Below are 14,967 nucleotides of genomic sequence, written 5' to 3' on the forward strand. Positions count from 1 at the left end.
TGTAGCATAAAGTTTACTATACTATATATACATTATTGACATTTATGTTTACATATATATATATACACACTTGGGTAGCACATATGTAGTATTACAGGTAATGGTATTAGACTATTAGGAAAAAAGAAATCTTTTATCAAGTTGTATTTGTACTTTAAACATTGCAGAAATAATGGAAAAACTTGTGCATGTTTGTTGTATTTAAAAGTTCACATTTGGTTATTTCTTTTTGTAGGGTATTTTCTGTTACTTGTTTCTCTCTGTTATCCAAAAAATTATGAGCCATTGGTCCCTGTAATTAGCTAGTATTTATTTTTGGAATGCCTAATAATTTAATATCTTAAAAATAAAAGGTACTTTTAAACAAGGATGTATATTGTTTTCTTTAGCAAAGTAGAAATATTAGTTCTCTCTATAATATATACTTTTGTATATGTTACACATTTTTATATATGATAAGATTAGAATGTTTTTATTTATAAGTTCCAGATAACACTGTAAACCTTTCTTGTATTTCTTTTATCACTTTTTAAAAAATATATTTAAATAGCTTTGTGTATAGCTTCTTAACACTACTTATATTTTATAGAAATAATTTCATCTATTAAGGTGACTAAGAAATTGCTTATTTTAATTTTTTTAACAAATAAATAAATTTATGTATGTATGTATGTATTTATTTATGGCTGCGTTCGGTCTTCATTGCTGTGTGTGGGCTTTCTCTAGTTGCATTGAGCAGGGGCTATTCTTTGTTGCATTGTGTGGGCTTTTCATTGCAGTGGCTTCTCTTGTTGTGGAGCACAGGCTCTAGGTGTGCAGGCTTCAGTAGTTGTGGCATGCAGTCTCAGTAGCTGTGGCTCACAGGCTTAGAGTGCAAGCTCAGTAGTTGTGGTGCGTGGTGCATGGGGTTAGTTGCTCCGCAGCGTGTGGGATCTTCCCGGACCAGGGATTGAACTCATGTCCCCTGAATTGGCAGGTGGATTCTTAACCACTGCACCATCAGGGAAGTCCCAGAAATTGCTTATTCTGAAGTTGAGTTTATGGAATGTCATGTGTATATTTTGGAATAAGTTTATTACTGTTTTAAGATTTTATTTAGAATTTTGTTAGAGATACTTTGACCCTAAAACATTGTATTAAATATTGGCATTTAAAAATATAACTGAGGGACTTCGCTGGTGGCATGGTGGTTAAGAATCCGCCTGCCAATTCAGGGGACACAGGTTCGAGCCCTGGTCTGGGAAGATCCCACATGCTGTGAAGCAGCTAAGCCTGTGTGCCACAACTACTGAGCCTGAGCTCTAGAGCCTGTGAGCCACAATTACTGAACCCCACATGCCACAGCTACTGAAGCCCATGTGCCTATAGCCCATGCTCCACAACAAAGAGAAGCCATCACAATGAGAAGCCCATGCACCGCGATGAAGAGTAGCCCCTGTTGCCGCAACTAGAGAGAAAGCCCATGTGCAGCAACAAAGACCCAACACAGCCAAAAATAAAAATAAATAAATTTATAAACTAAATAAATAAATAAAAATACAGCTGATTGTCTTTGTCTATCATCATTTAAATTTTAAAATGTGATCCATAAACATTATTTTATTTAACTTAAATTTATAAGCATATGAGGAACCCAAATAAATGGACATTGAATGATGATACTAAATGATGACTTTGTATGTAAGTGAAACTCTTAACTTCCAGTTACATGGTTTTTGTGCTGCACTCAGCAGTTCAAGACATTCTAGTAGGATAGCTTTTAGAGTATGTTGACTATTAAGAACAAGAAGTGTATCAACTTGAATAGAAAAGAAGTAATTTAAAGAGAACATAGGAGAGTGATTTTTAAAATTTTTTACAGACAAAATTTAAATAATATCAACAAAAAATATATATAATATCAAAAATAATAATATCAGAATAAATAATATCAGAAGGGTAACAAACTTTGGTCATATAAAAATATTTTTCATGAACATTGGGGTGCATGTATCTTTTCAAATTAATGTTTTTGGTTTTTTTGGATATATACCCAGGAGTGGAATTGCTGGATCATATGGTAACTGTATTTTTAGGTTTTTGAGAAACCTCCATACTGTTTTTCACAGTGGCTGCACCAATTTACATTCCCACCGACAGTGTATGAAGGTTCCCTTTTCTTCACATCCTCGCCAACATTTGTTATTTGTGTTCTTTTGATGATAGCCATTCTGACAGGTGTGAGGTGATATCTCATTGTAGTTTTGATTTGCATTGCCTTGATGATTAACGATGTTGAGCATCTTTTCATGTGCGTGTTGGCCATCTCCATTACCTCTATGGAAGAATGTCTATTCAGTTCTTCTGCCCATTTTGTAATCGGGTTGTTTGTTTCTTTGATGTTGAGTTGTATGAGCTGTTTAAATATGTGGGATATTAATCCCTTACCAGTCATCATTTGCAGATATTTTTCTCACGTTCAGTAGGCTGTCTTTTCATTTTGTTCATGGTTTCCTTTGCTGTGGAAAAACCTTAAGTTGAATTAGGTCCCATTTGTTTATTTTTGCTTTTATTTCCTTTACTTTAGGAGACGGATCCAAACAAAATATTGCTGCAGTTTATGTCAAAGAGTATTATGAGTATGTTTTCCTCGAGGAGTTTTATAGTATCCAGTCTTTCATTTAGATCTTTAATCCATTTTGAATTTATTTTTGTATATGGTGTTAGAGAATGAATGTTCTAATTTCATTCTTTTATCGGGTTGGCCAAACCATATGTGTAGCTGTCCAGTTTTCCCAGCATCACTTACTGAAGAGACTGTCTTTTCTCCATAGTACATTCGTGCCTCCTTTTTCATAGATTAATCGACCATAAATGCATGGATTTATTTCTAGGCTCTCTATCCCGTTTCATTGAGCTATTTTGAGCTGTTTTGATGACTGTAGCTTTGTAATATAGTCTGAAGTCAGGGAATATGATTTCTCCAGCTCTGTTCTTCTTAAGATCATTTTGGCTATTCAAGGTCTTCTGTGTTTCCATATAAATTTTACAATTATTTGTTCTAGTTCTATGAAAAATGCCATTGGTATTTTGATAGGGATTGCATTGAATCTGTAGATTGCCTTGTGTAATATGGTCATTTTAACAATATTGATTCCTCCAGTTCAAGAACACAGTATATCTTTTTATTTGTTTGTGTCATCTTCAGTTTCTTTCATCAGCATCTTATAGTTTTCATAATACAGATGTTTTGCCTCCTTAGGTAGGTTTATTCCTAGGTATTTTATTCTATTTGATATAATGGTAAATGGGATTGTTTCCTTAGAAGATACATGCATCCCAATGTTCATAGGAATTTCCAAGATGTGGAAGCAACCAAAGTGCCCATCAAGAGATGAATGGATAAAGAAAATATGGTGTATATATATACAATGGAATACTACTCAGCCATAAAAAAGAATGGAATTTTGTCATTTGCAGCAACATGGATAGACTTTGAGGGCATTATGCTAAGTGAAATGAGTCAGACAGAGAAAGACATACTGTATGATTTCACTTATATGTGGAATCTAAAAGATACAGCAAACTAGTGAATATAACAAATAAGAAGCAGACTCGCAGATAATAGAGAACAAACGACTGGTTACCAGTGGGGAGGTGGGGGAGGGGCAATCTAGGGGTCAGGGAGTGGGAGGCATAAACTGTTGGGTGTAAGATAGGATGAAGGATATATTGTATAACGTTGTACAACACAGGGAATATAGCCAATATTTTGTAATAATTGTGAATGGAAAGTAACCTTTAAAAATTTTTAATTTTTTTTAAAATAAATAAATTTGAAATAAATAAATTTAAAAGTTTAAAACTTAAAAAATATTTTTCAGATAGTTTTTTAAGTGACTCAGACATATAAAATAAATTTCAGATTTTAAAGGTCACCTTAATAATTACTGTGAGAGGGCTTCCCTGGTGGCGCAGTGGTTGGGAGTCCGCCTGCCGATGCAGGGGACACGGGTTCGTGCCCCGGTCCGGGAGGATCCCACATGCCGCAAAGCGGCTAGGCCTGTGAGCCATGGCCGCTGAGCCTGTGCGTCTGGACCTGTGCTCTGCAACTGGAGAGGCCACAACAGTGAGAGGCCCGTGTACCACAAAATAATAATAATAATAATAATTACTGTGAGAAATGGGTAACCTGTCTTAAAGCTCACTCTGAGGTATTTTTAATTGACCTTAATTCCAAATTACATTTTTGTCTAAAAATTCTAAAATTTTAGTTAATTTCTAAAATTTGTTCTCATCTGTCAATGCACCTAGTTTTTCCAATGGAATATTGATTATAATTGCTTGGTAATTTATGTTATTGTTTATTCTAAGAAACTGTAAGAACACATTTTGTTTTCCTGAACTTGTCAATAATACATATATCACTATCGTATTATCCTTACGCTCACTTAAGGAGTAAATAAAGTAAAAAACATTAAAATAGTGTCAGAACCAAATTAAATCTCATAATGACAGGAGGACTAAGTTATGGGAATTTAAGATTGACGTTAGCTTGGGAAATAAGAAAAAGTTTAAAATGAAAAATTAATTATGAATAACTTGGTGTTTGAATAAAATTTTGTTTTTAAAAATGGAATTCTTTATCTCTCTTCTGTAGGCTATCCACTCTGTTGCTTGGCATCATGAAGGAAAACAATTTATTTGCAGTCATTCAGATGGCACTTTGACTATATGGAATGTGAGATCCCCTGCTAAGCCTGTACAGACGATAACTCCACATGGTAAGAATGTATCCCTTTTAAATACCACTTAAATTGTGATGGACAATAAACTGTTTTGAGTTTGCATTTGGATTTGTTTGTTTGTTTTTGATGATAAGGATGGGTTTTCTTTGATTTTGAATTTTAAATATTTATACATACAGAAATAATTTGTAACAACCAGGTAAATAAAATCTCAAATAACTATTTGCAATTCAAATTGCAAATATGAGCTTTGAGAAAATGAATTTACATAATCTTCTGAGTATTCTTTTCTCCAGTAGTCCAAAAAGTAGATAATTTTGTGAGTGATATAGGACTTACTTTAAATTGTTGTCATCTTAAAGTTATCAATTGCAAGTTGTAATGTATATATAATATGTACTGAAACACTTGGAACTCTAAGAAGGTAATTTTATACATTAAAGTATTGTTTTCAGAGTCCCCAAAATAACCCCAAGTTTGATTCACTAGGAAGACTCATAGGACTCAGCAAAAGGATGCAAAGCAAAATCAGCACAGGGAAAAGGCACATGGGGTGAAGTCTGGAGGAAGCCAGGTTCAAGTTTCCAACAGTCTTCTCCCAGTGGAGTCACACAGGACATGCTTAATTCCTCTAGCAATGAGTTATTACCACATGTGTGAAATGTTATCTACCAGTGAAGCTCACCTGAACCCAGAAGTCCATAGTTTGTATTGATGTCAGTCCACAGGTACCCTCTGCTTTAGCATGTACCAAAATTTTAGATGCTCAGAAGGAAAGCAGAGATAGGTCATAAACCATATTGTTTGTATAGATAATATAGCATAGTGTGCCACCCTTATCAGTCTTGGAATGGTGGAAGCTGTCTTGAAAGCCAAGTTACCAGTTGCCAACCAAGAGAGTTAATCTTGCAAGCTGACCTTTCTAGGGATAGCGGTCTCAAGCCTGCTTTGTTAACTTTTTTCTGTACAAGTAATATATACAGAACCTCCATGAAGGTTTTATTAGGATGCTTATGAACACATTATGAAGACCTTGTTAGAATTTTGGATGAGGCCTAGGAATTTGTATTTCTTTATTAATCTGCATTCTCCCAATTCTACCCTAAGAGATTCTTAACCAGCAAATTTAGGCAAATAAAAGGAACTGTTTTTTAAATTGGTAGCATACTAAAAGAGTACTTTTGTAGTTATTGCTAATGTTTCATTGTTTGCTTTAAAATATGAATGCCCACTTTTTTAAAAAAAATTGGTACATTCTGAATTATTACAATGTAGAAAATAAACAGTCAGTTAAAAACTTATCTTTCTGTAGCAATATGCATTTTTAGACTTGTTTGTTTTCTGGTAAAAATAATAATTCTTTTAGCCACATATTGTAATATATTTTACCACTGCTTTTTGGTAGCAGTCATCTTCTGGAAAAGCACTTATTTTAAATTTGCTACAGGTCTATTTATGTGTGCCTCCAGAGGATAGCCCTTTTGATAGTAGGTTCCAGTTTTCCCTAATATATTTTTGTTCTTCCTTCTGTTAGTGCCTAAGTCCCTAATCTTTGTGGTACTCCTGAGTATTCCCATACATTTTAGCATCTCCCAACCCCACTGGAACCTAGGAATTCAGAAAACCAAAGCAGTGGATGAGTAGTTTCAAGACCTTTAATTTTAAATCCAGAAGGAAATAAAAATAATATTGAAGATGGTAGAAATATGTAATATTGGTTTTAAAGTTTTAAGTCTATCTAAATTTTTATCTTTTTTTGTAAGTCTAGTACAAAGAGGTTTTTTTCTTTCAGACCATTTGAGAGTAAGTTTTCAACATATTGCCCAGTCATCCCGAAATATTTCAGTATTTGTTTCTTACAAAGACTTTCTCCTATATCACCAAGTTTTGCCGTTTATCAAAAGGGTCTATATGCAGGATAGATTTAGTTGTCATGTTCTTTCGTCTCATTCAAACTGAAACTGTTCTTGAGCCTTTTCTTGACTTTCCTAACTGATAAATTTTGAACATTACAGGTCAGTTATTTTATAGAATGTGCCTCCATTTGGTTTTGTCTGATGTTTTTTCATGTTTAGATTCATGTTGTACATTTTCAGCAGGAATATCCCAAAAGGATTGATGTGTTCTTTTTGCAGCCTCAGGTGGAGCTTGTTTGATTTTTCCTAGTGATGTCTCATACTCTGATCCCTTGATTAAGCTTCTGTCTACTAGGTCTCTCCATTATAACGTTATTTTTTCCTTTTGAAATTAATAAATGCTTTTGATTTGTTCTTGTAATCAATAAGTTTTTTGATTTGAAGGAAATATTTGAGACTCTGTAAACATACCGTTCCTCATCAAATTTTTACCCTCTGGTTTTAGCATCTGTTGTTGTTTCTTGGGTGGATTACTTATTGGTTGCCAAATGGTGATTTTCTATTTAATCTTGATACTTTTTTTATACTAAAAACTTAAGACCTTGAGAGCAGACTTTTAGAAGTAGCATAAATAGATTTCTACAGAGTTTGTAATATCTTAGCAAAAAAGGGTAGCTAGTTAAAATTACTTTTTTCAAACAAGACAAAGAATATTTGATATAATATGTTTTTTTCAAAATTAGAATCCAAACAAAATGTAAAAGTATGTATTTTTCTGTGGCAGATGTTAGGAAGTTGGATGGCGTTTGTTGGCACAGTATAGCAGCCTAAAAATGTAGATCATCAGGAGTACTGTTTCTTTATAAAATATGAATTATTTTCAGCAACAGTAATGTGGTAGATACCTGCCAAAGTTAAATTTATGCTGATAGTTGAGTTCAATGGCAAAACTAAGTGCATTTTTATACATTAAAGCACAAAAATGTGTATTTCATACAGTAACAAGGTATCACATATTCCATATATACATATACCATATTTGTGGTATGCAATTTTTGGTATACTAAATATCTGCTTTGATGGATTGAAATTTAGGGCCTTTTTTCATTACTATCTTGTGTTGTGGTCTCTTGCTCTTACTTTCTAACAGTTACAGTAGATCTTGGGTTTTTTTCATATCTAAACCATGTAAGGTAGTAGTTAAGTATATCTTATTCTTAAAAAAAATTAATAAGCGTTACCTTGATAATTGATTGGAACTGATTGTACTTTTATTTAGTCGTTCAACAAATATTGGTTCTACTCTGTGATAGGCACCATTCTACACCTTGGAACAAATAAGCAAAATGTAAGTGAAAGTACCTGGAAACTGACATACTATATACATATGCGATTATAGTAAATATAAATTTGGATATCTTATTTACTTGGCAGGATAGGACCAAAAGATTTTTAGATTAGTTTTCCGCAAAATGTATTTCACGATACTAATTTTTCCTATGTTAATGAGTTATTTGATGAAAAAGTATGTTATGATCAAAGAAGTTTTAGAAATGCTGAATTAAAGTTAAACATTTTCTTCACTACAAGACTTCTTAATCTTTAATGTACACTATGAATTTCTAAGAGGGAAGGTACGTATACACACGTATACATACATATATACAATTGACCCTTAAAAAGCACAGGGTGTTGAGGTGCTCACCACTGCCTAGTAGAAAACCTGCATATGACCTAAAGTCAGCCCTTGGTGTCTGTGGTTCTACATCTGTAGTAGTCTAGTATTTACTACTGAAAAAAATTTGCACATAAGTGGGCCCATGCAGCTCAAACCCATGTTGTTCAAGGATCAACTGTAGGGACTTCCCTGGTGGCACAATGGTTGAGAGTCCGCCTGCCGATGCAGGGACCACGGGTTCGTGCCCCGGTCCGGGAAGATCCCACATGCCAGGGAGCAGCTGGGCCCGTGAGCCATGGCCGTTGAGCCTGCGCTCCGCAACAGGAGAGGCCACAACAGTGAGAGGCCCATGCACCGCAAAAAAAAAAAAAAAAAAAAAAGGATCAACTGTATGTATATTTATTATTTATGTTGGTTTATATGTTAATTTATTTTATGTAGCTTTTCCCAAACTTATTTGACTTTAGCATCTTTTGTTCACAGAACATCTTGTAGTTGTCTAGGGTTCCATGGAATACACTTTGAGAAATGATGGCCTGGTGCTTGAATTATAATTTAATTATAAGACAGTTCCCCAGATTTGGTAGCTATGTTCAGTTTACCCTCTGTTGGCATCATTCATTGCTAAAGCTGTTTGATAGTGGACTCTTATTCTGAGGGGCAGAGCAGTTATCTAGATGATGATAAAATGGCCAAGAAAGAATAATTTGAATTCATTTAAGATAATTTTCTGATATAAAGTTGTGTAATTTTATGCATATCAAGATGGTTGATAGTCATATTTTTTTCAGAAAGTCTCTATTTGGGTGTCTGAAATTACTCAACAGATGATTTTTGACCAAAACAAACAAAAAGTGATATCTCCCTTTAATCTAGTTTTTATGAATATCAAAGAACATTTCCCTGGCAGTCAGACAATCTGGAATGTAATTCTAGCTCTGCTGTCTGTGAAATACTTTGTAGAGATAATTACTGTTTTCTGGGACTTCGTTTCATCATATGTAAAATGAAAGGATTGAACAAGGTGATTTTTAAGGTGTAAAGTTTTATGATTGTGTGGAAATTAAGCAGGATTTGTACCATCTATTGACTCTGCAAAGTCATTTCGTCTTGGTGAGCTGTAAATTCTGTATGTCTGTATGGTAAGCCTACTGGGTAAGCTCTGCTTCCCTCTCTCTCTCTTTTGGCTTGTTTCTCCCCTATGGCAGATAGGCTTTCATTTTTTAGGAGGGAAGAACTTTGGTAGTCCTGGCATGGCTCAGGTACTTACCCTGAAGCAGTCATCATGGTTAAGTGATCCGCTGACCCAGGGCCCCAGAGGATCTCCCATGTAATCCCGGGTATGTGCGTGTGATGTGTTGCAGAGTGAGATTTTTCTGCTATTGTCATGTTCACCAAAGTCAGGTTATTCTCAGAGGAAATGGAGATGGTAGATAGTCAAAATCAATAGGTATCCATTATAGGAAATGACATTTTAAGATTTAGTTCGTGGAGCTTATTCATCAGTACAATCAATCCATTTATCAAAGAATAACCCAGGATTAGAGAACTTTTATTCTGTAAAGCATTGCTGAAGGAAAGATAAATTCGAAGTTTACATAAGTAAAGGTAACTTAATGTAATGTTTTAAGGATGTGACATATTAAAAATTTCTATTAATCTACTTTTAAGATTTACCTGAAGCATAAAACATTCAATAAATAACAAATCCATACAACAGTTCTTTAATGTAGTCCATTACAGAGTTTTCCCCAGTTTTTATATTTGAGTGTTATATGATAGCAAAGAGCAGAGCAAGGTTATTTTAGTCAGAAGGTGCAAAGACATAATCAAAAGCAGGCTATTCTTGGAAAACTGTTAATAGTTTAATATGACCAATGTTTAAAATTCCTTTGGGCAAATAGCAAGAAACTAAGACAGAACTGAATGCAGAGGCAAAAATATACATTGTAGTATGCTAAAGAGTTTGGACCTCATGATGGAGACCTAGGAAATGTTTTTAGAGTGAGAAACATAAAATTTATATTTGGAAATACTGCTTTGATGGTATTGCATCAGATGAGCTGGGAGGTCAATTAGGAAGCTGTTGTCAACAGTAAATAATGAAGATATCAATTATGACTGCTAATGAGAAGCAATGGACATACATAATAAAATTCTGGAACTAGAATCAATAGGACTTTGTTGATTGTGGCTGGGTAATTTGGGGGGATGGGAAGCAGGGCATAGTAAGAGACAAGAAGAAATCACATGTTACATGGAGGTTTATGTGATTTATTAAGTCGAGTTTTATATTTAACCAGATCTTTTCAATGATTTATCAAAGTAGTTCACAGGTAGTTGAAAGAGTAAGCACAAATTTTTCTGCTGAGGTGGCATAGCAGTTAAGAAGTAAAATGACACTTAGTGGTGAAATCCAGTGATGCTCTAAATGTCGTTTAGTTATATGTGCTTTATAAAATCTTAGCTAGTGCCTTATTACTTGATTTGATTTAGAAAATGGTTAGTCTAGGATTACAGATGAGTAAACCTCTCAGGAACGTAAGTAATAACCAGTGGCATAATTTTTAAAACCTGAGTTGAAAAAAAAAGATCAGAGTACGCAAATCAAAAGGACTCACTAATTTCCAAGCAAGATTAATGAAAAATCTCTATAAAAACTGTAACATTTTTAGTTTATAGAGATAATGAAACTACTCTCTTAGTATCCTTGCATGGGGTGGACAAAAAGTTTATTTTTAAAGAAGTAAAAATCAGACCAGCTTTAAACTTTAAGTTTAAATGCTGGACACAGTAGAGCAATGCCAAAAGACTGTTGAGCAAGACAAACATTAAGAATTTTGTACCTGGCCAGGTTTTATGTATCTGGTCTTCTTCAGAGCAAACGTTTAAATTCCTGACTGAAAGGTCATATGTCTCTGAACAGATTGAAATAGAGGTTGAAATTCTTACTTTGTTCCTTGTACAGCATGAGGGACTAGTTTTCAGATTTAAGCCTCCTTTTTTCCATACCTTTCTGATGACCCCAATTCTCTCTCCCACCTCAAGAAACCAGTCTTCTCCCCTGGCAGTCCTTTCCTGTCCCTTGATCTAGTGTTCTCCTTAACTCTATCACTAGTCACTTGTTGGTTCTTGTAAGTTGGGATGCCAGAGGTTCAAGATTCCATTGCATCATCATTTTCTGCATAAAGAGGTGAAGAGATGTTTCCCTAGGACCTTAAGGCAGGATTAGATGTTCTAATACCAGTTGAATGGTGTGTATTTATAAAAATTTAATGTAATAAAAGTGCCATTTCATATCAGTGGGGAAAGCTCTGATGGTTCAGTAATAAGGCTGGCATGTGCATGCCTGTATCACAACTCGTCACATTGTACACTTTAAATACTTGCACTTTATATAGCTCAATAGAACTACACAAATGGTGCCGAAATAATTAAAGAAAAAATACCTTCCCTATATCAAAATATACTTCAGAAAATAAACGTAGTAAATGAAACTATAAAGCAATTACAAGAAAAAGCAAAAAAAAAAAAAAATTGTAATGATATATGTGTGGGGAAGAACTTCCTAACCATGAAACCAAAGAGGCAGTGACAGAAAAGAATGATAGTTTTTTTTCATACACATACACATGTGATGATACGGGATCGTAGTGCACCAGCCTCTTCTCCCTAAACGTTCCGCGACATTAGCGGCCCAGTCCCCTTTCCTGCCCCACCAGATAAGCTATGTCAAAAACCTTACAGGTGTTCCTCCAAAATATATGCATTTCTAAAATCATATGTATTTACACACACATATACAAAGATATGAGATTTTTTTGGTCATTGTTTTACAAAAATAGAACTATATTAGTCTTTTTTGCATCTCACTTTTCTTAATCCACTGTACTTGAGGAAAATCTCTCCATGTCATCTGGCATAGCCCTAATTCCTTCATTTCAATGGTAGTGTTGCAGCCAATTGTTTGTCTCACAATTTTTCACAGTTTATTCAGCCATGCCAAACTGATGGGCATTAACTTTACTTTCGGTTTCTGATCACTACAGATTGTGCTGCCTTTACCTTTCTGTACGTATTCGATAGGAATTGGTCCTTTTGTTTCTGTGGAATAAATTCTTATGAGTAGAATTACTACTTGAAATTTACTAGTTTGACATATTTCTATTTTTCATAAATGTTCTCAAACTGCTTTTCAAAAAGACTGTATCCTTCGCATTTTTACCAGCCATGTATAAGTGCCTCTCTTGCATTGTTCCTGCCAGCAGTGGTATTACAGCTCATTTTACTTTCTTTTTTTTTAACTTCCTGTTGGCCCGGAGCCTTAGAGTTGGCCATGGATGAATGACTGGGGCCTTTTCCTTTCCTAGGTCTTTCCTGGGCTTGTACACTGCCTTGCACATGTATACAGGCTTTTAGAACCCTAGAGTATGTCCAGTTCTTCAGGATTTTTTAAAAATTCCTGCCCAGGATCTTATTTGCCTCAACTAAAACCACAGCCTTAGGCAGCTATGATATTGCCAGCAGATTGCTATTATTTCTGTGATGCCCTGGAGGTAGGGCTTTTTGTCTCCCTTAGCTGATGTCTTCTCTGTCAAATGAAATTGCCACAATGCCTTGGGAGTAGAGTTTTTCAGGGCGCTGCAGATTGGGACAAAGTACTGATTGGGCTCTAGGGAATCTGGTTTTAATGGAACTGCAAATAAACTTCAGTCCTCTCTGTTGGCTGATGATGCTATTGCCTTTTCATGGTACTGGGCCACTGAGCTGGGGAACAAAGGGAATAGGAATAGCCCTTGTCAAAGCATTCCAGTCCCCCCTGTTTTACCAAGGTTTGGTCATTTCCATTGAGTAGATAATGTTAATGCTTGTTTTGTGGCTTCAGTTAATTTGCAGAGTTCTGAAGTGATTAAGTGTCTTGCCAGTATTTCAATTATAGTAAGTGAGCGAGTTCAAGGAGGTCACACTTTGTCATTCTGGAAGTCAGTCTCCTTTTCTAGTTTTGTTACCTGTTCATAGGCATTGAGTCCACCATGTGACTCATTTTGGTCATTTTGTCCAAATTCAAGAAAAGCTGTTGGAATTCTAATTACGTTAAATTTGTAAGTTAATTTTGGGAGAATTTCCATTTTAGGATTTTAAGTTTTCTTAAATAGAAACATGATTAAGACTAATAGACTTATTTAATCAATCACAAGTGACACTAGGGAGAGTATTTACAACATATGGACACAATGTTAATGACCTTTGAATATTAAGTTTATTTTTAAATATAAAGAAGATAACATACAAGCGCGGGTAAAAGATATAAGTTATTTTTAAAAGAAGAAATACAGATGATCATAAAGCCTAAGAATTTTCTGTTAGGGATTAAATCAATACAAATTAAAATGAGATACCCTTTCCACTTACCAAATCAGAAAACAAAAGAGCACTGTTCAGGAAGCGTGTAGCAAAATAATACTCTGCTACACTTTCTTCTTCCTTTCTGGAATACAGTTCTACCTAAGTATCGCTTTTCTAGAAATTAATCCTAAAGAAACATTATTAATTTATTCACTGATTAAAGAGTTATTGAGTCTCCACTCTGTGTCACCATGGATGTATCAACAGAAAACACACACTTAAAAACCTTTGCTTTCATGTAATTTACATTCTTGTTGGTGAGGCAAACAACAAACAAAAGAAAATACAAACTTCATTAGAATGAGCTAGTTACTATGGGGAAAAAGCTGGGAAAGAGGATAAGAAATGTTGGGATAGCGTGTGTGTTTGGGATCTTCACAAATAGTATAATAATGGTGAGACTGATTAATCCCTAAGAAATGGGAATAATAAGTTTTATTTTCTTTAATTTTTCTGAGTTGTTAATACAATGAACATGTAAAAAATAGATAACAGAAATCAACCTTTTTAAAAATAATCAAAATTCTTTGACAGTGTGAGTTTCTGACATATTTTATAGAGGTTGGTTTATTTTATCAGTCTTCTGGACTTTGCAATGGATGGATTTTACTTTAAGAGAGTAAATGTAAATGAGTAAGAGTAAATGTAAATGTAAATCCATGCTAATGAATTTATTAGCATAGGGATTTAATTTTGCAGCCTGTCACTTTGGGTGAAAATATGATTTAGATTTATTTTTCTCAAATAAGCTATTTTAAAACTTGAATTCATTGAGCAAATTGAGACCCTATTTTGCTTATCTTCAATTAAGAACATTGGAAAGACTGAATTTCTCTTACTAGAATTTTATCACAGAAGTGTTGTTGACAAGTTATTTTATTTACTTTTTAGCACTGAATTTTAAACCATAAATTGATCATTTAAAATATCTTATTTTGTATTAAATACTTCTTTCAAGACCACTTTAAAATGTTTCATGGTGGATTTCATTATATTTCATCTTATAAACTATCAATGTATAAGAATTTAGAGTAACTTAGAATTTTAGAATTTAATGCAGGAAAATATATTTTAGGAAAACAGTTAAAGGATGGGAAGAAGCCAGAACCATGCAAGCCTATCCTCAAGGTGGAATTCAAAACGACTAGACCTGGGTAAGATTTTACTTCACTGACAGTATTCATTGTATATAATTACTAAAGTAGCACTGATGGCTCTCTTATCATTTATTTTTGAAAGCCTACTTTAGAATGGTCTAACCCAGTCATAAATTTTATGCTTTCTTTATTTAACAAGATAA

General features: G+C 34.2%; 1 protein-coding gene across 4 annotated transcripts in view; it reads left to right on the top strand.

Annotated features, from left to right (window-relative positions):
- The window catches only part of STXBP5 (syntaxin binding protein 5), a 157,836-nt gene that overhangs the window by 61,827 nt on the left and 81,042 nt on the right, over window positions 1–14,967 (top strand). For all 4 annotated transcript variants that reach the window (XM_059083446.2, XM_059083450.2, XM_067010979.1 and 1 more), the window contains exons 8-9: window positions 4,640–4,763; window positions 14,743–14,821. In XM_059083446.2, the coding sequence (XP_058939429.1) occupies window positions 4,640–4,763; window positions 14,743–14,821 (203 nt within the window). The remainder of the gene's footprint in view (window positions 1–4,639; window positions 4,764–14,742; window positions 14,822–14,967) is intronic.

Source organism: Kogia breviceps, chromosome 13 (genome assembly GCF_026419965.1).
Source record: "Kogia breviceps isolate mKogBre1 chromosome 13, mKogBre1 haplotype 1, whole genome shotgun sequence".
Taxonomy (NCBI): Eukaryota; Metazoa; Chordata; class Mammalia; order Artiodactyla; family Physeteridae; genus Kogia; species Kogia breviceps.